Here is a 26,216-nt window from a genome sequence, read left to right as displayed (position 1 = left end):
CAGGTTCTCAACAAAACCTTGTTCTGGTTCTGTATTTACCCTCATGGGTTTTGTTCTCCGCAGGTACGTTGAGTCTAAAAAGGACAGAGTCACAGTAGTCTTCAGCACAGTGTTTAAGGATGACGACGATGTGGTCATTGGAAAGGTGTTCATGCAGGTATGGAGCGGGCATCTTGCGGGGAGACCGTGGCGTGATGATTTATACCTCGGCACCAAAACGCACCATAAACATAGAAAAGGGAGCTGGCAGTTGTGTTGATGCTAGAACTCGTTGAAGATTTAAACAGCCCCCACCAAACTCACTGAATGTTTTCTTTTTCTTAGTGGTTTTAGGCTTTGCAGAACTGGACTAGATGGTGATTTGAGCATTAAACATACTAACAATATGACTGAATTATTCAGCATCCTTCCTGCAATGGGAATCTTTGATTTAAAGTTTGGTCATGGGGTAGAAGGAGGTGTAAGGGGATTAAGTGGTAATGGGGGAAAAGACAATAAAAAAGGTAATGTGGGGGGAAAAATAAAGTTTGGTCACATTTTCTGTCCTCTTGTTTTCCTCATATACCTGGCAAGGTCTATTCTTGGTTTAGTCCTAAAGTTTTTTCAGGATGGAGTCTATAGAAAATTCTTTAGTAGATAATACATTAATAGGGTAGAGTTGTTGAACTGATAGGGAAGAGAATTGGCCTGGGTTTGACCAAAATCAACACAAGAAGCTCATCTCTGACTAGCAAGGGGACATAGCAATGGGCGATAAAGTACACCCATTACAGCTTTGTCATGCTGTCTGCTAACCAGTTGCTGGCTCGCCGGTGAACTGGTATCCAGGCTGGTTTCTTCTGAGATAGCTCAGCATTCAGAAATCTAGTACAGTGGTTAAATTTTCAAAAAACCTTTTGTATGTTCATTCCGTTCCTTGGCAGGGTGATGAGATTTAAGAATTCTGGGACAAAATAGTTTTTGCCAAATAGAGTTGAAAGACAGTTGTGCTTAATATAGTAAGGCGACTTTATTAAGTGGCTAGGGAAATCTTCAAAAGTGATCTCAATTTGATCCATCTGTCATGGCTTTTTGTGTTTAGGCTAACAAATCAGAAAGTAATTTGGGAATTCTTACGCAGAAAAAACTGGAATATTGATGCTCCCAGCATTTCAGAGTACTAAAGCTTATGGGCGAGAGAGAGAGACAGAGAACACACATATATATATCTTTGGTCCAAAATGTAAGCCTCTAGACAGGCACTTCATGTGTTTTTAGGCAGAATTGACAGGGGAATTAAATGCAGTAGCTTAGAAATTGGGGTAAATCCAGTCTAATTTTAAAAGCTATGAACTATATATTTAGATTTGGCTGGTTTTTTACCAGTCTTGTTCCATTTTATGCCAGGCGACATCTTAGCTTATTTTTATACTTTAAACAGATCCTAACGTAGAGCATGTACTGGAGTTTGTTCCCTAGCAGAATTTTGTGTGCTCTTTCTATGTATGAATGTGAACACCTCCCTTAAGGTACATGTGATGGGAGACTTGTCCAAAAGGGAAGGCAAAGTTTCTGCATTTTTGCACTGACAGTATCTCCCGTTAGTGACAGGCTAGCACCATGCAGGCACATGTGGTGTCTGGGAATGTGAAAAGGCGACCTTGGCTCCTGCCAAGGGAGCCATCTGCCCTGCCTCCCCCTCTGAATTCAAAGACTGGGGTAACTTATTTGAAATGACCATAGAAACCTAGACTGACTCTGCTGGAGTTTTTTCCCCAAAATAAATCATCTGAGCATTTTCCTGGGCCTGGTTATTTTAAATTTCTAGAAGGAAGGAAAACAGTGGATGCCTAGCCCAGAATTTTGTGACCAGGCACGCTATTTAAAGTCCCTCATGGTCACTAGTCTTCTTGCTGTGGGCTTTTGTCGTCTTTCCCGGGCCAGCATGCACTTCCAGCCTGGTCAAAACACAATGCCTGCTTTTGTCATTTGGCAGACAGACTCTGAGGGATGCTCACTGCCTGTAGAAAAAAGATAGGTAGTTTCTGTTTCCCATTCACACAAATGATCTAGCACTTGGCTTGGCGCATTATCGCTGTGGGCACAGAAGCTGAGGCGTGCCTGCAAAGAGAGAGTCCGGTAGATGTCATCATTTTAATGCTTCTTCCATGTGAAGCAATGAAAACAACAATTTCAGAGATTGGAGTATGGTAAACTAGAATTTCCCGTAGTATTAGATCTTAAAGTCTGTAACTAACAAAAGTTCAGTGGGAACCACTGTATGTTTTTGTATGCTCAGGGACAAGACACAACTAATCTGCCTCTTCAGGCAGTTGTGCAGATGTTATTTTGAGGACCCTTGCCACCTGTATGTGTATATGTGGTTACATCTATAGGATATTTTCCTAATCTGGGAACACAGTCTCTAATTTTCATACATATTGCCAGGCTCTCCTCCAGAGAGGTTACACCGTCTTCCCCTCAACCTAGAATGTATCAGCATAGCCATTTCCCCAGAATGTGTGGTCAGAACTCTCGGGCTTCTGCCTATCTGATAGATTAAAAATGGTATCTATGTTCTCTTATGATGAAGGTCAGAATGTCTTTCTTAGGTTGAAGATTTTTCTTGTGCGATGCCTCTTTATATTCTTTACCCATTTTTTTATTGGGTTATTGATCGCAATTTCTTTATATACTAGGAAGGTTGGCCATTTGTCTGTGATAAGAGTTGCATTTTTTTTTTTAATTTTACAGTTTCATTTTACACGTCTTTTTTTTTTAATTGTCTGTTTGTAGTTTCCCATGGTTTATAACATGAAAAATGGACCCATCCGTGGCCACCCACCAGTCCTAGTAACAATTATTTAAAAGGCCACATTTATGCTACCGATTTAAGATGCTGCCTATATCATATACTAAATTTCTGTAGATGCTTGAACTTATTCTGAACTTCTATAATAAATTGTTCTGTGATAGAAGAGAGAAATAGTATTATGGTGCTCAAGAAATTGTAACCAGAGGGAGAAAAAAAGAGGCAGTATTGCTGATACAATGTAACAAAGACACTAATAGAAATATTTGGGTTGATTGGGGGTTTTGTTTGTTTTTTGTTTTTTTAGAGAGAGGGGAAGGGAAGAAGGAGAGGGAGAGAAACATCAGTGTATGGTTGCCTTTTGTGTGCCCCTTACTGAGGAACTGGTCCACAACCCAGGCATGTGCCCCGACAGGGAATCAAACCAGCGACCCTTGGGTTCACAGGCCAGCACTCAGTCCACTGAGCCACACCAGCCAGGGCATTTTGTAAATGTTATTTAAGAGAGAGAACCACAGAGAAATACATGAGATTTGCTAAAGGGTAGTCCCAAATCAGAAGCACTTAACCAAGCCTTAAATGTATTATTTTTTATATACAGAACTGATGAAATGGTGGTAAGGCATCCTAGATTTATAATACCCCACCTGGATATGAATACCACATGTATAAGTGAATTGCTGCGTTCTAGAAGCTTACTGAACACAAGGAAATGGCTGGCATTGTCACCTGTTCTGTTTTCTCCCCTGGAGCTGAAGAGCAAAATCAGTAGATGTTAGAAAACCTCCAAACCCCTTCACAGAATGAAAGGTTATCTAGAGATGGGCACTCTCACGAGTTTTGCTTTAGAAGTTTCCATTTTGAATGATCTTGACTTCTTCCCAGCCTCCCCAAATATTTTTCCTTTGGGGAATAAAATTCAAAAGACAGCTAATGTAACACACATCTATGTTGATTTATTTTCTACCAATTGAGATTCTAGGCTAGGAATTAGAACTCCTCCAGTATTATCCTTCCTTTGTTTGCCCTTATTTGCTGGGGGCTTGCTAATGTAGTGTTCTTACCTACAAATAGAAACAGTTTCTGCTCCTTTCTTTACAATGTAGACACTAAATGGATTAGAGTAGAAGTGCTTCCTTTCTTTCAGCAATCCATGTGCTAGACAGCCTCGCTGAAGGACAAAGGGATAGCTAGAGAGGAATAAAGCAGGCGCCTTGGCTCGAGAAACTCACAACCTGGTAGGGAAGCCAGCTGCATTGATGAGCAGTGCAGCATCATAGTAGAAGTTTGTAGAAAAGACATGGGAATCCCACAGAGAGAGCAGCCAGCTGCCCCAGTCTGCTGGAGATGGCATTATAAACAGTAGAAGAGTGACTATTTAAACATCCTTTTAGTGCTCATAAAACTGAGAGGCCATCCTAACCAGTGTGGCTCAGTTGGGCATCATCACACAAAGTGAGGGGTTGCTGGTTTGATTCCTGGTCAGGGCATATGCTTGGGTTGTGGGTTCAGTCCCTGGTCAGGGCGTGTTCAAGAGGCAGCCAATCAAAGTCTCGCTCTCACACTGATATTTCTCTCCCTATTTCTCCCTCCCCCCCCCCTAAAAATAAATAAATGAAATCTTTACAGAAAAAAACCCAGAAACTCAAGCCTTGGTAAGCCCTTGGTTTCATCTTTGTGCCATCACTCGGTTAATTTGGATCATCTGGTCTTACTGGCATTGCTGGAAAGTCTAGTTCAGTTCTTGTAAATGGGAGTTGAGACAGGGATGCCTTGGATCACTTATCTACTTCACAGGAATGTATGGATTGGAAAGGCTTGAGGGCTGAAGACTGCAACAGAGAAGGAATGGCTGATTGTCGTATCTCAGTCATTTTGCTATAATTTGATAACGGTGGGTGGGTTCATTTTGTTAAGGGTGATGAGCTCTTGTGCAGCGTGGTGGCTCTTTAGTCCAGGGCCATTCAAGAGCCAGAATTAAATATCACACTTTGATTTCTCATGTCACGCGGTCCCCTTGTCTCAGTGAACACTAAGACAACTCAGCTTTTTTAATTCCACTGTCTTCTGCCCCCAAGAAGAGCTTAAATTTATTCTAAAGTTCTGATTGATGAATTCTAAATAGTAACACTATCTAAGATATTTCAGTGAAACAGGACTTGTGTTAACGCCCAGAGCCCAGAGAAAGCATGGCATTCATGAGGCTGGCAGAAGTGGGTATGAGGGTGAGGGGAACGATGAACAGTTGGTCAGCTAGCTCATCGGGGCTTTATATGCAAAGAAAAAAGGAGTTAAGACTTTATCTTGAAGTCTTAATCGAGCTTAAACTTAGGTTCCATTCATCCAGAAATTTAAAGATTTCCTGAAAAAATATCATCTCTTTCACATTAAATCAAAGGAAACAATTAAGCAGTAGTCCTGATCTTAAATGTAAGTGGTTTTCCCAGTGCTTTGCAATTTGTTGTCTGTTTAATCTCAGACATAATTCTGTCACCTATGATATTCCAGAACAAGAGAAAGGGAAGAGGATTAACAGTGCTTTGCATCACATTCTGAATATCGGGCTTGTTAGGAATGTTGTGATTTCTCCTGTTTGAATCTGAAGTGCGTTGATGTCGCCAGCACTTGTAATATTTCACATGAGGTGTAGTTGGTTTTTTAGCTTTCTGCTGGTGCAGAGGGCTGCAAAGGCCACACCTCATAGGGAAGACCCCGCAGCATAAGTTGCGTTTTATCTTACACCAGACTCTCTTCTGATTGCTTTTTCCTTTATCCTGGCAGGAGTTCAAAGAAGGCCGCAGAGCCAGCCACACAGCCCCACAGGTCCTCTTTAGCCACAGGGAACCTCCTCTGGAGCTGAAAGACACCGACGCTGCTGTGGGTGACAACATTGGCTATATTACCTTTGGTAAGCAGGGGGTGGTTGCCATGTTTGTGAGCCTTTGATGCGTTCATACTGCAGATACTACAGACCTCCTCACCTGGACAGACCTTTATTAAAATGTTGCAGGGGGAGCAAAACAGGCACACCAGGCTATCCTTCCTGTTGCCCTTGCCATGACTCTAGATGGGGTGTCACAGGACACTAATTACAGGTCATATACAGTAGACATATCCCCTTTTTCCTGTTTTTCTTAAACCCTAAGGGAAAAAAGGGTAGCCCCTGGTGTCAGGTGTTGGGAGTTGAGCATTGCTTAGCAGCTGAGTGGAGGTTATCTGTCACTTGGCATTTCTTTGTGTTTTGGTATCAAGCTCGCACTCCAGCCATGATTCACTTATTCCACTTTTCCACCGAAAAAATTCCCCTCTTGTAGTTAGTTGCTTCAGCCTTGTGAGCTGTCTTGGCTCATTGATAGAGCTGACAATATGGAGTAACAGCGTGTACACACTGTACCTACTGCCACTAAAGTATCTGCTTTTGTTAAGTTTTCTTTAATTCACCTCATTACTAAAGGAATACCAGTTTATTAGTGATGAGGGAGTTGATTCACGCTATTTCTTTAAATCTAAGCTACACTCCACCCCCCACCATTACTGTCTTTGAGGTTGGGATGCAGGGTGCACAGTTCACGGCATATCATAGTTTAATTAGGAGCATATCTCTCTGTGGTGCATCAACTGATGATAACTTACTGTCAGTAGCATTTTAGATTCTGTACAATGTAATCTCCTGTCCTGGCATTCACTGCTTTTCAGGACACATTGACAACAGGGGTCGTACCCTTCTTCTGAGGCATTCCTTTTCTCTTCAGCAAAACTTCATACTCAGCATTCTGCTGATGGTGAGACCGAATAGAGTAGGTGAAGGAAACAGAGAGGATTCAAGAAGCCAGAGTTGGTGGGGTGCCACAGGAGGGGCATTTCTCAGCCCCCCTCCAAAGCAGCTTCTCCTGGCTGTCCTCATCAAGAGAGTTCAAGTGTTTGTTTTACCTAGTGTTTTGATGTCACCACAAGAATACAGGGTCTTGTCTGGGATCTAGTTTCTCTGAAGGCCTGTGCTGCTTCAGCACCGAGGACATAGGACAGGCAGGCTTTGTTCCCTAATCCTGATTTCTTAAGGTAAAGCGTTTTCTCCAAGTTATCAGATAGTAGTATCACCTTTCAAAGAGATTGGAAAGCGGCAGAGGCAGGAGCTTGTGGGCACGCGACAGGCAGAGTTTTCATATCTGGGGCACGTACAGCCGCAGAATGCAGGCCTGGGGTGAAGACCCAGGACCACACCCTTCCCCAGGGGAGCTCAGCTTTCTGCCGTGATCTCCTTTTCCGCGGAGTCCTCCATGTGCACTCCTGGCACCGGCCCTGGTTATGGTATTTATCCCGTCCTCGTGCCAAGAAGACCCCGACAGCCTGGACGTGGTGGGACAAGTGGGTTGTGCCTAAGCAGGAGATAGGCGCTGAGTATGGACCGCCGGCGTTCCCGCACTCTGGCATCGGTGCTACACGCTGACCCTTGTTTGTGCCCCCCCCGCCCCCCCGCAGTGCTGTTCCCTCGCCACACCAACGCCAGTGCTCGAGACAACACCATCAACCTGATCCACACGTTCCGGGACTACCTGCACTACCACATCAAGTGCTCTAAGGTGAGAGCAACCACAGCGTCTCTGCTCCTGTGCTCGGGTCATTCTCTCCACCAGAGCTGATAACATACAGTCACCCTGCAGTCCAGGTGATTGCTGTGAGCGCTAATAAGTAGATGGTTCTGGAGGCTTCAGGAAATCATGATCTTTATTCATCTGTCCCCAGAACATCGCTTCCCATAGCAGAGAACTAGATACGTCTTCTGCTTCCCTACAAGTCCCTGTGCCAGTCCCAGGATATATGTTTCAAAACATCCCTACAAACTTCTAATGAAAGCAAAGCTGTCTTTCTAGAACATGACTCTGCTTCAATACTCGTTGTGTTTGCCCCCAGGCCTATATTCACACACGTATGCGGGCAAAAACATCTGACTTCCTCAAGGTGCTGAACCGTGCACGCCCAGATGCTGAGAAGAAAGAAATGAAAACAATCACGTGAGTAGGGCAGGCCCACAACAGGACCACCCTCTGCGCCCGAGCTCACCGAGCAGGCAGTAGTGGGTTTTGGCAGCCTGGCCCTCCAGCTCGCTGGACGTGAGGCAGCAGGGCCAGGCCTCTAGCTGCATGACAGGCTGAAGAGGGCACAGACAGGTCTTCACTTCTCAGTGGGTGGAGCGAGGTTACCTTGTTTCCACACGTTTGTGAGCAAGGAGAATGGCAGCTAGAAAAAAACAAAGGGACCTTTTTACCCAGATGAGCTGTGTTCTCTTTGGGCCTGAGTTGAGAGGTCAGTCTGGTCCTTTTCAAGGTCTTCCTGGAAAAATGGAATAGTTTGCTTAAGAACATTTAGTTGAGTAAATAGGCCTGGAAGCACACACTCTAGCATTCTCCTTTCTGGTCTGCTTTTTAGCAGGCATTTTCCATGAAGAAGTTGTCATCTTTATCAGGGCTGGAAAAGGTGTGTGTAGGAGAGGCCTCTTGATCTAGAGCTAGGAACTTAGGTCTTTGTGCAAGGTGCTAGGCCTCAGTTCCCCTCCTGGTGAAGTTTGAGCAGTCCTGCTCTTAAGATAAGGTCGTAGGCCGGCAGGGGAGGTACCATGGTCATGAAGGTGGTTTTCCCAAGGCGAGGCTTAGGCACTGCACTGCGCATGTGCCTCCCCCTGCAGTTTCCCCAGATGTGGGAAACTCGACTGCGGAATTTGTAGTAGGACTATGTTAGTGCTTTCACCTGGCCGGAGGGGAGGTGCAGAAATAAGATAATAGGTGCTTATTTGCTGTCTTTTGTGGCCATTGAATCAAAGTCTTGAGGGGAACTAAGCTCCCGGTACCCCTCACAGCCAGTGTACTTGCCAGCACCCAGTACTCTTGCCAAGCAACCTTTGGTAGGTGCGGTGTGCGTAAGGCTTCAAACTCCCTCTCTGGTGTAGGAGGCCTCTTCTGCCACATTAGTTTCTGCTGCCGCTTCACAGGATGAGAGAGGTATTTGCCTGGTACACACCTGAGCAGGGGGTTTTCAACCTCTGAAACATCAGACAGCAGTTAAAGTCACCCCCGACTTCCTTACACACAGGCTTTAGAGACCGCCCGTCTCATCAGGAAATTGGTACTAAAGGCCTTCCTCTGTAGCAGCCCTCTGCCTGCTACCCAGAGCCTAAGGAGTGGTGTTCAGCCTGTAATTAGATCCTCTGCTCAGACAGGTGTCTAGGTGCCGTGGCAACAAAATGGCAGCTTCAGTCCTTCTGCAGCCTCATGGCCTGTCCTAAAATTGGGGTGAGGGAGGGATGGTGGGAAAACAGAAGAGGGTGTATGTGCTGAGACACACACCCAGAACCCAGAACCTTGCCTCCACTCTGGAGTTTACAACCTCCCCGTCCTGTCCCTGCCGGCTTTCCACGGGGGTGCTTTTCTCACCGGGTACCACTTTGGTGACTTCGAGTGGCAAGCAGCCAGTTTTGCGCCCCTCTCAGGGCCCAGTGGAGAGAAGGCAGTTGGGCAGAGCCCGAGAGGTGAACAGCAGCTACGGGCAGCAGGGGGAGCCTGACCGGGCCGGCCTGTCGCGCCTCAAATACTGAGCCTCATAAATGATGGTTGGGGCCGCCTGCATGAGCTTTAGTTCCATAACTGCCTGTTCGTTCAGGCGACGAGCCCAGCAGGCACCCACTGCCCAGCATCTCCCCACAGGCCTTCTCTCCCACCCTGTTCCACAGCCAGCAGGTGTGCTCAGCGGGTCACTGCAGAGCGAGGGCCCATAATGGAGAGGCCGGAACGACCCCCTGTCCTGATGGGCGAAGGGGAGAGAACGACTCCTTGGAGTAAATAAAGTGCCTGTTCCCCCATCCTGGGACTTAGAGAGCAGCTTTGCCTTTTTCTGCCTCAGAACCTCTTTTTGGCAGAGGTGGGCCCCAGAACGAAGGGGGAGGTAGACAGCTACATCCATCCTGTCAACCAGATGCTGTTACTAAGGGCGGCAGCAGTTAACTGGTTCAGCTGGGCAGGAGCAGCCAGGACACCCGCGCACATACTCTTCGGCAGAGCGGAGTGGGAAGGGTCTGCAGAACCATGACAGCATGGAGTAGGGCGGTGGGCCTGCTGCAGGAAAGGGCCCTGGATCAGAAGCCAGCCATCAGTCAGCACCCCACAGTGCTCTGCCAGAACCGAATGCTTTTGTTGGAGGCAGGGGGTGGGGGTAATAAAATGCAGTTTCATTTTAGGGTGGGTGAGACCATCAGGGCCCCCATATATTGGCCCCAGTTTCCCATAGTTCTCAGCTCTTGCGTCCAGGCTGCTTTACCAAATACTCTTGCCATTGAGAACCAGCATGTTCCCAGAGATGGTCCTCCTGGGGACATACTGGGTGGAGCAGGGACGCGACAACTCAGAAGCCTAATGTCAGGCAGTTATTCTGTAACCCAGAGTATATATAGTTGAGGGCTGCTGCTTTGAACATTCTGTACCCATGGTGAAAGATTTAAAGTGGAACGGCTCCCTACTGCCCAAACGCTATATGCTATGTAGAAGGAGCCTGAACTCTACCAGGAAAAGACCTGAGCCCAGTCTGAAATGCACAGAGACGTAGGCCATCCAGAAACGGGGCAAGCGATTCACCTTTCTACTTGATACATTTAATGTTCTTGTGGGATTAGCACAGGTGTTTTCTGGTACATCCCTAAGTATTCCGTAGGAAGAAAGAGCTGAAGGAACCCTCCCCCCTCGTGCTTGGTGTCTCAGGGATCTCATCCCTAGTCCAGGAGTGTGGGGCGGAAGGGAAAATGAGCCCAAAACTAGCCCTCACATTTACTCTCTGCTTTTGAAGGGGGAAGACGTTTTCATCCCGCTAACTCTTGGGAACCAGAAGAGGAAGCGGCTGGCAACTGAAGGCTGGAACACTTGCTACTGGATAATCGTAGCTTTTAATGTTGCACCTCTTCAGGTTCTTAAGGAATTCTCCATTTTGGTTCCATTTTGTACACGTTTGGAAAATAATCTGCAGAAACGAGCTGTGCTTGCAAGGACTTCATAGATCCCAAGAATTAAAAAAAAAAAAAGAAAAATCCACTTGATCAACTTAATTCCTTTTCTTTATTGTCCCTCCCTCACTCCCCTTCCCTTCCACGCTCCTTCCAAGCTGTTTTGCTTTGCAATATGTTACTGGTAATGAGTTGCAGGATAATGCAATCTTAACTTGTTTTCTCCTAAGTATTTGAGTTCCAAACTCCTGTATCTAAAATACGGTTGGGGTCATTAATAAAGAAAATCTTTCTATCTTACATGAGAATTTGCTGGGTTTCTGGACTGTGAGTCCAAAAGAGAGAGGAGGAGGGAGGAAGATGAACCTGCAGGCCTGAACCGGAAAACCTTAGGTTCAGGAGCCCCTTGGCCTTCCCTTAAGGGAGAATGGCTAGCAAGTGAGCTCTTGGTTCACATTTCTGAGTAAACTTGAGTAAGTTTGTTTTAAAGCTCAGTTACTAAGTCTGCCTGGTTGTAGCCAAAGAGCTCCCGGTACAGCAACAGGCACATTAATCAGGAGAACCCTGGGAAGTGTGTGGCTCAGCTGGTGGAAGCATTGTCCCTTAACCGAAGGGTTGCGGGTTTGATCACTGCTCCAGGCACACGCAGGAGGCAACCAGTCGATGCTTCTCTATCACATCAACGTTTCTCTCCCCTCCTCTTTCCCTCTCTCTAAAAGCAATAAAAAAAGAAATGCCCTTGGGTGAGAATTAAAAAAAGAAAAAGAGGAACTATCATAAGAATTTTAGGGGCCTGAAGTGGTCCGAGGGCCATCTTAATGGTTTGTTTTCTCTCCCCTTTCATTTACCTCCATATAATGCTCAAACTGGTTTGAGGCTCATTAATGAACTGTGAAATTTCCTGACTGCATCACAACCACCATTTTTATTTCCTGTACTATTTTGAGATCATTACAGATTTATATAGTATTAAGAAGTAATACTATTACTGAGGAATCTTGCATATGCTTCACCCAGGTTCCCCCAGTGGTAACATCTTGCATGACTGATATGGTGTCCGAGCAAAGAAACTGACTGATAAAACAGGACTGGACACAGCCCTGCCTGGCCTTCCTCAGATTTTACCAATTTTTACATGCTCCCATTTGCGTGCTGTGTATTTCTATGCATTTCTTACCACGTGTGTACCTTTGTCACAGTCTTTAAAAAACAATAGTACAGACTAGATCAATCGGAGTAAGTACATCACACCTGTTATGGATAAGTATTGATTTTGAAATTTTTTTTGTTATACATGCATGTCTTGACTGGAGTGTAAAAAACATCTTTTTTTTTTTAGAACGTTGATTATGTGGGTCATAATCAAGAAGTTTGAAAGCCACTAGCTCATTTAGTCATCCAGACTTCATTTCACTTCATATAAAGAGCCCTTAGAAAGCTCAGGGTGTAGTTAGGGAGTTTCGAGCTCATCCCCTCAGTTAACACGTCCCTTGGAGAGTGCTGTCCCCTGGTGGTGCTGACCCTGAGGCCTCCAGTGAAAGTGGAAGGAGTGCTCCTCTGGCGTCCTCCCGGTGTTCTGGGACACAGCCCCTTGTCCCCTGCTTTTGTTAGGTGGGAAACCCAGGTAATTAGATGCGCTTGGGTGATGGTACATGTTATGTATTCTGTACCTCAGGAGCTCATAGGGTTTTCAAGGGCAATTTTGACTAGTTGCATTTGCTTTGCTATCCTGCTGACTTTAGAATATAACTTCTTAGTAAGTTGGAATCCACTGGAGTGTGTGTGTGTGTGTGTGTGTGTGCGTGCGTGCGCCAATAATGGGGATCAGATTTCTCAGAATCTGAAATCTGTATAATCAGTAGATGGTAAAAACCAAGGTTGCTTGGAAAATACGGAGCTAGGGGGGGGGAAAGCAAGGTATTACATGTTTTTCACAGCCGTAAATCCCAAGGCATTGTCTTAACTCTAAGGCTATTGTCAAAAAAAAAAAAAGTTGATAAAGACCCCTCTCCAGGCTTGTGCCTTTGTCTACAAGTGTGTCCAGGATACACTTGGTGTTAGTGTGGCTCTCTGCCAGACGCTGGGCTGGGTACCGTGATGCAGAATTGACCTAAGGGAAGAGCGGGGCGGGGGCGGGGCGCTCAAGCCTGCAGAGTTAGCCGAACAGAGTGCCTCGCCTGCACACTGCCTGCACCAGGGGCCTGTGGGCAAAGGGGAGAAGGCAGATGAGCCAGTCCCAAAAACTGATGGGGGAGCAGAGAGGAACTAGATGGTCCCGTCAGGAAGAAATGGCTGAGGAAGCAGGGGACAGAACCCAGGCTTCCCAGCTCCCGCCGCCCAAACTGTCCGCCTTCACACGTCATCCCACACACAGTGTTTAGACAGAGCAGTGAAGAAGAAACACAGACATCCTGGATTCCTCAGGGAGGAGGCCAGGGCTGGGAACAGAAAGGAGGCCTGTTTATTCCTGGCGCTCGAGTGTCCAAGTGGCCCCACACCCACTTCTGTCCAGGCTCCAGGATGAACTCTCCCAGAGCCTCTGACTTCTGCCTGACAGCGTGGGGCTGAGGACCATCTGGAACCCACTGTCCTCCACCCATCAGCTCCCTTGAGGATAGGTCTGAGGCTGAATGCTTCTCTCGTCCCACTTTCTGTCCCAACAAAAGTCCTGGCTCTCCAGGACCCCTGACGGCTGTGCCTCCAGACCTTCAACCCTGGCCTGTCCCAGAGGGCCCTGAAGTCCCCATGCTCTGTCCATTTGTCCTCTTGAGTGAAGAAGTTTTTCCTAATGTCTCACCTCCAGCTTTCTAGCTGCATTTTTAGCCTATTTCCTCCCATTTCAAGTCTTGAGTGTAACTGGCTTCTCTCCCTCGCCCTAAAGCCACGCTTGTTACAACGTAAAAATGGGAGCCCACATCTTGGCTTCCCAGCCCTGACCTCGCCCTTCTCACTGTGCAGGGACGTACTGCATAAAGACATTTCGGCCAATGAGGGGCTGCACATAGAGCAGTAGTCCCGTCAGATTATGGATACGTAAAATTCCTATCATCCAGTGATACAGCAAAATGCATCGCACAAGTGCTTAGCATTGTGTTACAATTGCCCACAGTCTCCAGAACAGTAACACGCTGTACTGGTAGCCTAGAAGCTGTAAGGGAACAAAATTTGCCACCTCAAATATGTCTCATTAGCATACGGGTTATTATTTTTAGGCTGGTGGATTTTAAATGCTCAGACTTGGAAGAAGCTCTGAAAACCAAATAGAAGTTACCCTTTGCAAAATATATTTAGGTTTGTAAGGGAAGTCTCCATTTGCAACAGTGTCTCCCTCAGTATACCAGGAAGAGGGGAATGACCTTATTTATCTCTGGAGAGTTATTAGCATAGAAGACCACATTCAAATTTGCATAATGACCTTACCTGGTTTGCTGTGTTTTTCCTCCCACCCCCCAGCATCTTTTGTTTTAAGCTGAAGATGGTATTTAAGGTGATGGCTTCCAACATTTTGGTGAGTTGCTCAGTTTTCCTGGGTCACTCCCATGTATACAGGAGGTATACATGTTATCAAACTTTTGTTTGTTTTCTTCCTGTTAATTTGTCTCTTATTACAGGCATATCCCAGCCAAGAACCCAGAACATTAGAAGGAAAATTAATTTTCCTCCCCTACAAAGCAATAGGCTGTCCTAACTCTAGGGCAGGAGCAGGCTATACCCTCTTAGTTTGCATAAGTACCTTCTATGGTGTCCCCACAATGACAAAATAGGTTAAAGACACAATGCTCAGAAAGCATCCATGTTGTTAAGCAGCACGTGATTGTACTTAGCTTCCTCAGTTTTCCTGTGGAGTAAAAGTGTCATTAGCCTTTTGCTTTTCATAGGCTGTCCGCCTTTCTCAAGGGAATCCTTTCTTCGAGGGGAGGGTTGGCTGGAGGGAAGGGACATGCACAGCAGAAGTCCTAATGTTAGTAACAGCCACCTTTCATTGAGTGCTTTTGTGCCAAGCACTGATCTATGTTTTTATCACATATTAATCTCATTTAGTCTCGCAACAGGTGAGTACAATATGAGCCCCATTTTACAGATGAGGAAACTAAGGCAAGAGAACTTTAGTTACTGGCCCAGATTTCACACAGCTGAAAAAAGTAGGATCTCGGCCAGGATTCGGAGATTCCAAGCCAGGCTTTCTGATTGCAACACTGGCTTGTGTCTCTTAATCATCATGGAAGAGTCATTTGTTGAGATGTACCCCCCCCCCCCCCCACCCCTGTTAAGTGTCGGGCACTGGGATTTTATCAGTTACATATGTTATCCCATAACAGTTTCCACAACAACCCTGAGAGAGTGGCTTTTTCTCATCCCATTTTATAGGTGGCAAAATTGAGGCCCAGAGGTAAGCTTGCCCAAGGTCACACGCCCAGAGCTATTTGTACTTCATAGCCCAGAACATGACTCACAAAGTAATTGAGAAAAGTGCAGAATGACTCCTCCAGATTCTAGAAGGCAAGCCTGGCTTTATAAGCTGAAAGGTGCATCGGGCGGTAGGATGGGGGACAGTGAAGATCCGCAGGTCCCACCCATCCCCACTACTGACACCATTGTGCGCACACTCCTCTTTGGCAGATGGGCAGGATTATGGGGGTCAGTGTGCTGTCAGCTTGCTGGCCACTCTGGTATAAGCCTCATAAAACCTGGGCCCTGGCTGGTGTGGCTCAGTGGATTGAGTGCCAGCCTGCAAACCAAAAGGTTGCCAGTTCGACTCCCAGTCAGGACACATGCCTGGGTTACAGGCCAGGTCCCCAGTTGGGGCCGTGCAAGAGGCAGCCGATCAATGCTTCTCTTGCACATCTCCCTCCCTTCCCCTCTATCTAAAAGTAAGTAAATAAAATCTTTTTTTAAAAAAAGGCTCATAAAATGTGAATGTATTAGCTGGGCTGGAAAGTGGAGAGGGGTAGGAGAAGTCATTATTCATTAACTAGAATGCATTTCTCAGATTAGCTAGGCAGTAGTGGGGAGAGGTCTCCAAACTGGATGACCCCACATAGAGGATCTGCCACCTAAGTGACAATCTATTGCCAGTGACTGGAAAGGGGAAGCTGGTACAGCAGGAGAGGGAGGAAGGCCTCCCGGTAACTACAGCCAGGGTGTGCCAGGCCCCACCCCTAGAGGCGGGGCCAGGCTGAGTCCCGCCGGACCGCAGGCCTCAGCTCCACCCACCCCAGAACCCAGGCAAGGGCAGAGCCTGGGCTGCCAAGAGCCTGGGGCACTGCTGTCCCACAGAGTGGAAGCACCATGCTCTCCCAGGCCAGGACATCAGACATCCCCAGAAGCCCAGTGAGGCTGGCTGCAGCAGCTCCCTGACACTCAGAGGAAAGCCCAGGCTGGGGGAGCAACACTTGTCTCCAACTGCCATGTGAGTAGCTCTGCCTCCCTCCCCACATGGGCTATACCTGGGGGCCTCAGCCAGAGATCCCAAAGAGACCACTGCACCCCGCCCAAGCCACTAGAGCCACCAGAGTATGCGGTGTGCAGGCCACACTACCCGCACACCACTGGGAAGTCACCCATGGGGGCTGGCTGACCCTGACTTTCTTGCGGCTCTGGTGGAGGTGGGATAGGGGACTCACTCCAGGGGAGGGCTGGGGCTCCAACCCAGGATCCAGAGGCCCGGTTTGAAGTAAGGAACCCTGAAGTCTTGTGGGGTTTAATAAAGTTGACCATGCTGAGACAAAGGGGAACAGAACTGGAGGGCTGCTGAGAAGGAAAGATGTCCTGAGTAGGGGTGTGGAGGGGGCGGGGGCACTGGGGAAGATTTAGGAAGAGAAAAGGGGAAGGGAAATGGGTGCAGCAGCTTGGAAGCCCCGCTTGGGGGTCTTGGGGGGAATTGAATAGAAGGGGCAGCTTCTCCTGAGCTCAGGGTGGCTGTGGGCCCTCTGATCTTCCCACCTGGGGGAGAGGGCAGTAGGAATCCTTTCCTTATTGACTTTAATCCTGGCAACAGCAGCTACTCCCCTGTTGACAGAAGAGCTCCAATAGGGCTCAGGCCCCCTCTCCATTCCCTGATGTGGCAGTGGGGCCAAGCGGCTGGAGGACTGAGAACAAGGAGCCAAGTGAAGGAACAGACAGGGACAGGTCAGAGCCACAGAGCGGCCGGGCCCTGTCCAGCAGCTCCTCTTCCCTCCCCTCTGGGGTCAGCTTCAGCCCTGGAGAGCAGGGGGCGGAGGGGGTCACCCGCCTTGCTGCTGGCATCTCCTCATTCACCGGCAATCCTCCCCTAGCCCTCCCCGCCCCCAGGAACGCCTCTCCCTTCTCCAGCTCCCAGGAAGGGACCTGTTGCTAGTGCGGTGCGGATGAGTCAAGTTTATGGGCCGGAGACTGCTCACTGATCTGTAACCAACTGGCCTCAAGAGCAGATGGGGTGGGGGGTTGGGTGCCAGGGAAAGGGCACCCCACTTACTGCCACCATTGCCCTGGACTCATCCCTAACTCTAATGCTCAGTGAGCCCTGTCTCTGCCTCACTCCTGCCCCCCAGCCCCAATCCGTGGTGCTTTGGTGCCAACTGGGCTGCCAGCATCTGCAGAGAGGGACCCTTCTCCTTCACCTTGGCACCCGCTCCCAGCGCCCGGCCCCAGCCCAAAGGAGGCCCTCAGCTTTGGCCGGCCAGAGGACCGCTACACCCCAGCCAGGCCGCTCTCCCTTTTGGTTAATTGAGAGGGCCTACCAGACGGAGGCAGGGATGGATAAGATGCTTTGGGGCTGGGTGGGTTCACTTTTTAGACAGGTACACCCACAGCTGCTCAGAGGGGACCAAGCAGGTAACGGAAATAGGCGAAGGGCACTGTGGGGACCCACCTAAAGACAGCCACTGCTCTACTCCAGCTGGTGCTACCACAAAGGACATGTGTTGCCACAACTGATTTCTTAAGAGAAGCCCAAAGTAGAAAATTTTATGTAAGATTTAATTGGCCATCAATTGAAAAAAATGTATATATGGCAGTCCACTGGGCAGCAGCAACCTTTAGATTGATGTGCATCCCCCAAAAGGACAGTGACCTGCAGCCCCGGCCTAACTCTGGTCACCCCACTTTCTGTTCAGGCATGCCAGCTGTTGCTCCAGGTGTCCCCTGTCCCCAGGCCCAAGATGACATCCAACAGCACCAGGGAGGTGCCCAGCGCTGTGCCCATGGGGGCCTTTGGACTCTCCCTGGTCCTGGCTAGCCTCATCGTCGTGGCCAACCTGTTCCTGGCCCTGGGCATAGCCAGGGACCGCCGCCTGCGCAGCCTGCCCGCCGGCTGCTTCTTCCTGAGCCTGCTGCTTGCCGGGCTGCTCACGGGGCTGGCACTGCCCACGCTGCCAGGCCTGTGGAGCCAAAGCCGCCGAGGCTACTGGTCCTGTCTCTTCCTCTACTTGGCTCCCAACTTCTCCTTCCTCTCCCTGCTCGCCAACCTGCTGCTGGTGCACGGGGAGCGCTACATGGCAGTGCTGCGGCCTCTTCGGACCCGTGGCAGCACGCGGTTGGCACTGCTCCTCACCTGGGCTGGTCCCCTGCTCTTCGCCAGCCTGCCCGCTCTGGGATGGAACCACTGGGCCCCCGGGGCCAACTGCAGCTCCCAAGCTGTCTTCCCCGCCCCCTACCTCTACCTCGAAGTCTACGGGCTGCTGCTGCCCGCCGTGGGTGCTGCGGCCCTTCTCTCTGCCCGTGTGCTGGCCACCGCCCACCGCCAGCTGCAGGACATCTGCCGGCTAGAGCGGGCAGTGTGCCGCGGGGCGCCTTCAGCCCTGGCCCGGGCCCTTACCTGGAGGCAAGCGAGGGCACAGGCCGGAGCCACGCTGCTCTTCGGGCTGTGCTGGGGGCCCTACGTGGCCACCCTGCTCCTCTCAGTGCTGGCCTACGAGCACCGCCCACCGCTGGGGCCCGGAACTCTGTTGTCCCTCATTTCACTGGGCAGTGCCAGTGCCGCGGCCGTGCCTGTGGCCATGGGACTGGGTGACCAGCGCTACACAGCTCCCTGGAGGGCAGCAGCTCAGAGGTGGCTACGGGTGCTACGGGGCAGAGCCTCCCGGGGCAGTCCTGGCCCCAGCACGGCCTACTGCGCCAGCAGCCAAAGCAGCATGGACCTGGACTTGAACTAGGGGAAGGGCCTCTGCTCACTTGTACTAGAAGCATCCATCCATCTCAGCCACCAAGCCTGCCCCTCCTTGTCTACACACCTCTGGATCAGAGACCCTGCCCTTAGTTGACCACACCCTGGTTGAATAAAGCTTCTCTGACCCAGTTTATTGGTATCGCACTCCGTGTTGCAGAAAGGAAGAGGCAGGCGGAACAGCTGTGGAAAGAACCTAGAGCCAAGCGGGCATCAAGGGAGATTCCAACCCCGGACAGGCCCGCAATGGCAGGCAAGGCCGTACCACCGGCAGAGGGTGAGCTGAGCGCGGGAGAGGCAGCAGATTTGGGGGGTGGCTCTCACTCTGATGTGCCCCCGACTCGTTCCTCCTCAAGTCCAGCCTCCACAAAATCAACACAGACGTTGTCTCTGGGAAGTATATTTTATTTACATTTTTAAAATCTGTAACTAATATCTCTTCCTCCTTTCCACCCCCAGAGACTTGGGAAGGGAAAGAACGGGCACCTCAAAGACCTACTCCCCACATACAAATACACACCCCATGACTCACACCCACAAATGAAAAGTAAAAGAGAAAGAGGTCTGGACCTCCCTCTGAGGGATCCCTCAGGTCTGGGTGAGGGGGCGAGGGGGCAAGGGGTGGGTCTCTTAAGAGGAGAAAGGGACAGAGGGGGCAGGTCAGTATGACGGGGTTGGAAAGTAGTCTGAGGCCCCTCCCGTGCTCCTCCCTCGTACCCTCCTGCCTCTGCTGGTGAGGGGTCTCCCTTCACCTCCTCAACACCAGACACAAAGCAGAGGCTGCAGCCACTAGCGGTCAGGTCTCTGGACACAAAATACTTTTGCTTTGTGGTCCCCTGACGTGGTCACCACCAAGGAGGCATCTCTGAGGACAAAAAAACAAGGGTCAAAGGACGGGGGCCTCGAGCCAGCCGCAGGCCCGCTACCCAGGGGCCCCGGCGGCCTCCCCCGGCACATCAGTCCCTAACCCTTGGTGCCCAGCACTGGATGGCACACCTCCATCGACTGAACACACGTTGAGGCTAGCAACCCGTGAGGGAGGAGTAGGAGGAGAGGCGCGGCATGGGGGCAGCAGTCCCCAGCACCTTGGCCCCGGGACTGATGTGAGACCCGGTCACTGTCGCCCGGAAGTGACAACTCCCTCAGGCTTCTCAGAACTCCTGCCTCACAAGCCACGACCAGGCCTTGGATCCCACCTTCCCTCAGGAATCCCCTCCCACACCCCGAAGTCCCTGGGGCCCTCCACATGCCATTCCCACCTTCCAAATCCAGAGACCCCAGCCGCTGCCCAGTTCACTTACTTGCTGAGGGCAAAGTCCAGGATCTCAGCCGTGTGGCCCCGGTAGTCAGTCAACAGGCGGCCAGTCCGAGCGTCCCAAAGGCGCACGATGCCATCCAGGCTGCAAGTGTAAACCACAGCGGTGCCTGCCTCCCACAGCAGCTGCACGATGCCCGACTGCACCAGGGTACAACAGAGGAAAGGTGGCGGTCAGGGCAGAAGAGGTGAGAGGCACCCGCTCCCACCTCTCGTGGAGGAAGGGAGGGCGGGAACATGGGCCACAGAAGGACCGAGCAGGAGCCAGGTCCGGGGTAGATCCACCCAGGGCCTGGGCTTCCCCACGGCCACGACCATGGCTCCAGGCTGCCTGTACCTGGTGCTGACACTGGTGCCTGAGGGTCTGCGTCGACAGGTCATAGATGGCCAAGGTTCCATCCAGGTAGCCGACAGCTGCCAGAGGCATCCTGGGTGGAGGGAAGTGCCCCAAAGCTCACAGAGGGACCTGGGCTCACCTGCCCTTCATTCCTTCCTGGACCCCCGGCCCAGGCCCCTCCCCAAGCTCATCCCTCTCATCTTCAGGCTGTCTCCAGGCCAAGGTCCTGGTTCACACTCACACACTGCAGAAGCCCAAGGATTCCACTGAGTTGGACTCACTCTCCTCCCCTTCTCCCAGGTTGGGCTGGGAGGCCACAGTCTCGGGCCTGAAAACACCCACCACCTATGAGCCAGAGGAGAGGATCAGAGGAGGGCTTGGTCCTCTAACAGAGAAGGCAGGCGGTGGGGCAGGGAGGCAGTGAAGAATCGGAAAGGAAGGGGAGAAGACGCAGAAAGTGGAAAGCTCCACAGCGAAGCTCCGGGCCCCACTCACCTTGCCAGTGGTGGCACTGACCAACTTGGCCTGGCAATCCACGGAGCCGGTTAGGATCAGGCTGCCGTCCTGGTTGGTGGCGACACAGGTCAGAGGGCCCTGGTGACCCTCAGTCCCTAGGATGGAACAAGGGGATAAGTCTGACTTCATCCTCCAAGTCCTGCCCAAGGTCTCGGTCCCCTCCCCACAAAGGCCCAGGGTAACATGTCCCCCACTTCTGATACCTTTTAGTACGTGGATGGGGTTTCCCTGCTTCAGGTCCCAAACCCTGATGGTGCCGTCTTCATAGCCGACCACAGCTCTCTTCCCTACAGGGCCAAAGGCCCAGGCGGAGAGAAGGACAGACAGCACACTCAGACACTCCCCACAAGGGAATCTGGTGGAGGGCGGGCAAGAGAGGGCAACAAGTGAGGGAAGAGACTGCCCCGGGGGCCAGCAGAGGAGCCCCAGTTCGGGGCGGAAAAAAGGAGCCCTCTCGCTGGGGCCTGTGAGGTCAGTGCTCCTGAGAACAAGCTCGGAGTTTGCAGGCTGTGTTCCAGGAGGGAGCCTAGGAAGCACATAACCCTGCATCCAACCCCTCTGTTCTCGAGAAGGGACGCTCAGGGAAGCTTCTCTCACCATCAGGGAGGACTCGGCCACACGTGGCTGGGCAGTTGGGACCCTGGAAAGTCTTGCAGTCACCATTTGGGACCTTCCACATCCAGGTGTTGCCATCAGCGGTGCCCGCCAGTAAGACAGGTGCCCGAGGGTGCCACTCCATCCACTGGACAGAGGGGAAGGTCAGCAGGGAGGCCCATCACCCCATCCCACGTAGGAACCTGCCCACTGAACCCTACCACATATCTCCTGCTCCGGGTCAGTGGGGACACCCTAGGTGGCTGGCACAGACATTCTCGCTGTACCTTGAGCATGCACTGGCTCAGAGGTGGCTTGGTCTGGGAAAGGCGAGGCTGAACCCCCAAGCTCTCACCCACTACCCAAGACCCCCCAGAGTTGAATCCCACTCTCATGATCTCACCTCCAGGTCTCCTGCTTCAAAGGACCAGACCTCCTCCTTGGTGTCCACCTGCCACACTTTCAAGAGGCCACTCATGTCCCCTGTGGCCACTAGGGTAGAGTCATGGCTGAAACCAGCACAAGTCACAGAGTCTTTGTGACCTTCCGGGGGGAAAAAACCACACACACACACACGCACACACACACACACAGAAAGAGAACATCAGGGCACCAGGTAGTGGGACACATGACCCAGGTATCAGGCCTCTTAAAGGATCCGCTGGGAAAAGGGCGGATCCCAGTAGAAGAGGCAACCAAACTCATTGTCTCTGCAGAACTCAATACACCCAGGTCTCCTCAAGGGAGACACTGCCGGCCCCCAACTCAACCATGCTCGGCCCAGGCCTATGTCTTACCCTTTGGCCCACTCCACACCACCACCCGGAACACTGACATCCACACCTCTTCCCACACACTCCCATGTCCGCCTGTGTCTCCTCCTCTCGAGCCTTTCCAAGACTCCCTTGCCCAACTAGTGCCTCCCTCCCCTATGTCCATGGCAGACTGTGCCATTCTTCCCTGGAGTCCTCAGGCCCATAGAGTGGGCCAAACGGGGTCAGTAAATGGCTGCTGGATGTACAAATGCTGCAGGTTAGCCCCTAAGACCTTCAAAGGGACACGACCTCATTTGAGCCCCCTTACCTGCACACTCAAAGAGCAGCTCCCCATCACTGAGCCTCCACACGAAGGCTTTGTCATCTTCACCCCCTGTCACCGCCAAGGTGTTGGTCTTGGGATCCAGGCTCACACAAAACACAGATGCTGTCCCAAGAGATGTTTCACAGGTAAGCGGATGGGGCTCCCACCTAGAGTTCTCTCCTTTGGGATCTGCAGGAAGCCTACCCCCTTCCACCCAAAACATGTCCTTCCTCCAGGAAAAGAAGGATGCATCCAAGTTCTTCTAAGTTTCAAGCATCGGATCATTGGAGAAATACCTCCCCAAGCTTGCCAAGCGCCAAGTACTTCTCTAGGGCAGATCCCCCTACGGCACTGCACCCTTCACCGCCCCACACTGATGCCACGAGAGAGGGTACACGCGCAGGGCTTACAGCTCTCGGCATGGGATGCCACCAGGCTGGGTGCAAAAACAGGGAGGAAAACATTGTGTTACTTGTTCCTAACTAAGACCCAATAACTGAGGATTACATAAAAAATGCTCAAAAAAGTACTGTAACACCTAATTTACACTAAATAACTTTTTAATTTTTTTTTCTTTTATTGATTCCAGAGAGAGAATAAGAGAGGAAAAATAGGAGAGAAACACTGAAGTGAGAGAGAAACCAGTGTTTCTCAGTTGCCTCTTGCATGTGCCCTGACCAGGGACCAAACCCCCAACCCAGAAATGTGCCCTGACTGGGAACTGAACTCTCCGCCTTTCCATCTGTGGGATGACGCCCAACCACCTGAGCCACACTGGCCAGGGCACGGTAACTTTTTAAAAGAAAACTGAGACCCAGAGAGATTACTAAAGATCATAAATTGGGAAGCAGCAGAGGTAGGATTCGAACTCAGGCCTCTGAGACGACTTCAGGAATCAAGCTCTCCTCCGGCCCCTCATACCGCCCCCTACCAGTGAACTCCAGGACAAGACCAGTATTTCCCTCTCGGCATCCCTCATGATGCTCGGTACACAGCGGATGTGCGATGCTCAAATGCCTGCCTGGCCTGAGTTTATGATGATCTCCTCAAAGACCTACCTGAGTGCAGTGCAAAGGTGACCTCGCTATCATCTGGGCCCTCCATACTGCCGACCACCCCTTCCTGGGGCTCCAAAACCCAGCCCTCGTCGTTGCCCTCTTCCTCTTCTTCCTCTTCTTCAAAGTCCACGTCTTCCATCTCCTGGGCTAGATCATCTGCTTTGGAGAGAGGAAAACGGGGCTCAGCAGGCGGTAAGAGGGATGGAGACAAGTGTGGGGAGGCCTAGGGCTGGGGTGGGTCATGTGGCAAGAGGGTGAGGTCAGACGAATGGGATCCTACGGGGGCAGGAGGGGCAGGGACGCGGAGGCGTGTGGGACGGAGGGCAGAAGAGGTCCCAGTACCTGGGGTTGGCCAGACAGTGTGGAAAGGGAGGACCGAGGGGATGATGGGAAGGGGGTGTGTGAGGGGAAGGGCCGGAGGAGGCATCAGGGGAGCCCCCACCCCGGCCAGGTCTGATAACTAAGTGTGGGGTGGGGGGAGGGGGGAAGGGCGAAGGAAGTCGGTAGGAACGACCGGTAGGGTGTAGAGGGGAGGGGGGAGAAGCTGGGGTCATAGGCCAGAGGTGAGCGCCTCCTGTCCCGTGGCCTGAGGACCGGCAATTCTCACCCGGGTCCGGCGGACCAGGATCCAGCTCTACCACCTCGATAATTTCTTCATCACCATGGAAGCTTAGGGTCTCCAGCGGGGGGGTGTCAGCGGCAGCCCCGCTTTCAGATTCGGACTCCATGCGGCGCAAGAAGCCGATCCACTTCTCTGGGCCCAAACGCCTCCCAGAGTCAGCTCTGCGCGACGACGCGGAACTCGGGCCCCTCCTCCCGGGGAGGAAATAGGCGCAGGCGACTCCCCAAGCACGAAGAGAGACGGCCGCTTGGCCAATAGGAAGAGGGGTTGGCTAGCTTAACCACCAATCACAGAGCAGATCTGAGAGAAGGGGACGGGCTGTGGCAGGGAGAACCTAAACTCCGCCCGACCTGACTCCGCCCCCGGCAGGAGGGAAACAAGCGAGCGTGCGCGCCTCCGGGTCTCCTGGGAAGAGTAGTTCAGCCCGGTCCGCTCCAAGCGCTTTTGGGAGCTGTAGTTTCTGATCCGTAGGCGGGTCGGAAGGAGCGGGGGAGGCCCCTTACGCAAACTACAATTCCCGACGGGGACCGCGGTGAAGGGGGGTGGGATCTGAACATGGCGGCGGTGGTAGCTGCTACGGCGTTGAAGGGCCGGGGGGCGAGAAATGCCCGCGTCCTCCGGGGTAAGGAGAGGGACCCCGGGGAGGGCAGGACTGCAGGAGAGCCCCTTTTTTTCACATCCCGCTCGGCGACAGCAGGAAGTCAGGGCTGTCTATTCCTGCTCGCACCCCTCTGCAGGGTCTTAAAGAGTCTGGGGGCTATAAGGTGGTCTCTAGAAGTCACCCAGCCCCATCCCTCTGCCTTCGGGTTACACAACACCTCAGGGGTCTTGCTGCTCGAAGGTGTCCCAAGGAAGCCTTTTAGACTCCCGCGCTCCAGGTGTTTAACACTCACCGCAGTGCAGAGGAAAGAGCCCTCAGCTTCTGGAGGCTTGGGTTCTAGCCCCGGATAATTAGCAGTTTGACCTTGGGCGAGGAAGTTTCTCTTTGGGCTTCAGTTTCCTCTTCTGTAAAACCAGGGGGCGGAGTAGACCACCTTTAAGCTCCCTTCAGCGCTAACCTTCTGCGGTTTGAAAACATTTTCGCGGATTTCCTTCATACGTCTCATGTGAGTTCCACTGCAGTCCTTCTCATCCTGTCTTCTAAAGAGATGAAGAACAGCAAAACTCGCTCTCCCTGGCACCAGGGCGATGAGCCCACAGTGACGTGGAAGTCGCTTCCAAAGGTGTCACCTCGATGGCGATTTTCCCATGTCCCTTTGGATTCTCCCTGGCACTTGTTACACCATACTGCAGTCACCTCCCTTCCTGCGATACTAACCACTCTTCCCCAGGCTTTCTCCTCACCCTCTTACTGACCTTCATTATCTCTATCTACAGGGATTCTCTCAGGAGCCACAGCTAACAAAGCTTCCCAGAACAGGAACCGGGCACTACAAAGCCACGGCTCCCCAGAATGCAAGGAAGAGCCTGAGCCCCTATCTCCTGAGCTGGAATACATTCCCAGAAAGAGGGCCAAGAACCCCATGAAAGCGGTGGGACTAGCCTGGTGAGTTCTAACCCTTTGCCCACCCATAAAGAGGGCGGGACCCAGAAACTTCTTTAAGTTTCCGGTGGTAAGCTGAATCCAAGGTTGTGGGGACAGACTTGCTGGGTGCAAGGACTGGGACTGTTAAAGGAATGGGAGCAGGGGCCATGGGAAAGTATGTGGAATTGGAGAGACAGTGGGTTTTCTGTGGAGTAAGCTGAGCTAATCTGATTTGAATTTGGTTCCCTGGC

The 26,216-nt window shown here is 51.3% G+C and overlaps 4 protein-coding genes and 1 pseudogene across 5 annotated transcripts in view; 4 read left to right on the top strand and 1 right to left on the bottom strand.

The window, feature by feature from the left end:
• The window catches only part of ARPC2 (actin related protein 2/3 complex subunit 2), a 28,596-nt gene extending 17,526 nt beyond the window's left edge, over window positions 1-11,070 (top strand). Inside the window, exons 7-11 of the mRNA XM_054585671.1 lie at window positions 64-157; window positions 5,573-5,699; window positions 7,271-7,371; window positions 7,703-7,803; window positions 10,622-11,070. Coding sequence (XP_054441646.1) covers window positions 64-157; window positions 5,573-5,699; window positions 7,271-7,371; window positions 7,703-7,803; window positions 10,622-10,646 — 448 coding nt within the window. The 3' untranslated portion in view covers window positions 10,647-11,070. The remainder of the gene's footprint in view (window positions 1-63; window positions 158-5,572; window positions 5,700-7,270; window positions 7,372-7,702; window positions 7,804-10,621) is intronic.
• Window positions 8,386-8,539, top strand: LOC129080795 (uncharacterized; annotated as a pseudogene).
• Window positions 11,071-17,875: 6,805 nt separating the features above from the next.
• GPBAR1 (G protein-coupled bile acid receptor 1) lies at window positions 17,876-18,907 on the top strand. The gene has a single exon (XM_054586163.1). It carries the CDS (start codon window positions 17,915-17,917, stop codon window positions 18,905-18,907), a length of 993 nt encoding a protein of 330 aa, XP_054442138.1. The 5' UTR covers window positions 17,876-17,914.
• A 395-nt stretch (window positions 18,908-19,302) lies between these two features.
• Window positions 19,303-24,668, bottom strand: AAMP (angio associated migratory cell protein). 2 transcript variants are annotated; one of them, XM_054585665.1, is made up of 11 exons: window positions 24,426-24,668; window positions 23,819-23,977; window positions 22,764-22,883; window positions 22,084-22,223; window positions 21,684-21,828; window positions 21,290-21,373; window positions 21,066-21,181; window positions 20,812-20,915; window positions 20,571-20,661; window positions 20,220-20,374; window positions 19,303-19,783 (listed from the first exon to the last, which is right to left on the bottom strand). In XM_054585665.1, the coding sequence occupies exons 1-11, from the start codon at window positions 24,544-24,546 to the stop codon at window positions 19,708-19,710; spliced, it is 1,311 nt and encodes a 436-aa protein (XP_054441640.1). In that variant the 5' UTR covers window positions 24,547-24,668; the 3' UTR covers window positions 19,303-19,707. The 2 variants fall into 2 exon arrangements, with proteins under 2 accessions (XP_054441640.1, XP_054441641.1); XM_054585666.1 differs by having other exon boundaries at window positions 23,819-23,974; window positions 24,426-24,651.
• A 277-nt stretch (window positions 24,669-24,945) lies between these two features.
• The window catches only part of PNKD (PNKD metallo-beta-lactamase domain containing), a 63,301-nt gene continuing 62,030 nt past the window's right edge, over window positions 24,946-26,216 (top strand). The window contains exons 1-2 of the mRNA XM_054585668.1: window positions 24,946-25,062; window positions 25,818-25,986. Of these exons, the coding sequence (XP_054441643.1) occupies window positions 24,996-25,062; window positions 25,818-25,986 (236 nt within the window). The 5' untranslated portion in view covers window positions 24,946-24,995. The remainder of the gene's footprint in view (window positions 25,063-25,817; window positions 25,987-26,216) is intronic.

The sequence above is a fragment of the Pteronotus mesoamericanus genome, unplaced genomic scaffold (assembly GCF_021234165.1).
Source record: "Pteronotus mesoamericanus isolate MK-2021 breed Mesoamerican mustached bat unplaced genomic scaffold, CSHL_Meso_final contig_90, whole genome shotgun sequence".
Classification (NCBI taxonomy): domain Eukaryota; kingdom Metazoa; phylum Chordata; class Mammalia; order Chiroptera; family Mormoopidae; genus Pteronotus; species Pteronotus mesoamericanus.
Note: the sequence above shows the minus strand (reverse complement) of the source record. Positions and strands in the feature narration are given on the sequence as shown.

Bases quoted from the DNA above. Each gene is read 5' to 3' on its own strand.
- GPBAR1 (XM_054586163.1), top strand. From the start codon at position 17,915: ATGACATCCAACAGCACCAGGGAGGTGCCCAGCGCTGTGCCCATGGGG.
- AAMP (XM_054585665.1), bottom strand. From the start codon at position 24,546: ATGGAGTCCGAATCTGAAAGCGGGGCTGCCGCTGACACCCCCCCGCTG. The intron at 20,375-20,570 runs GTACAGGCAGCC...ACCCTGGTGCAG, and splicing joins GGCACCAGTGTCAGCACCAG to TCGGGCATCGTGCAGCTGCT. The intron at 19,784-20,219 runs GTAAGTGAACTG...TTTTGTCCTCAG, and splicing joins CTGGACTTTGCCCTCAGCAA to AGATGCCTCCTTGGTGGTGA.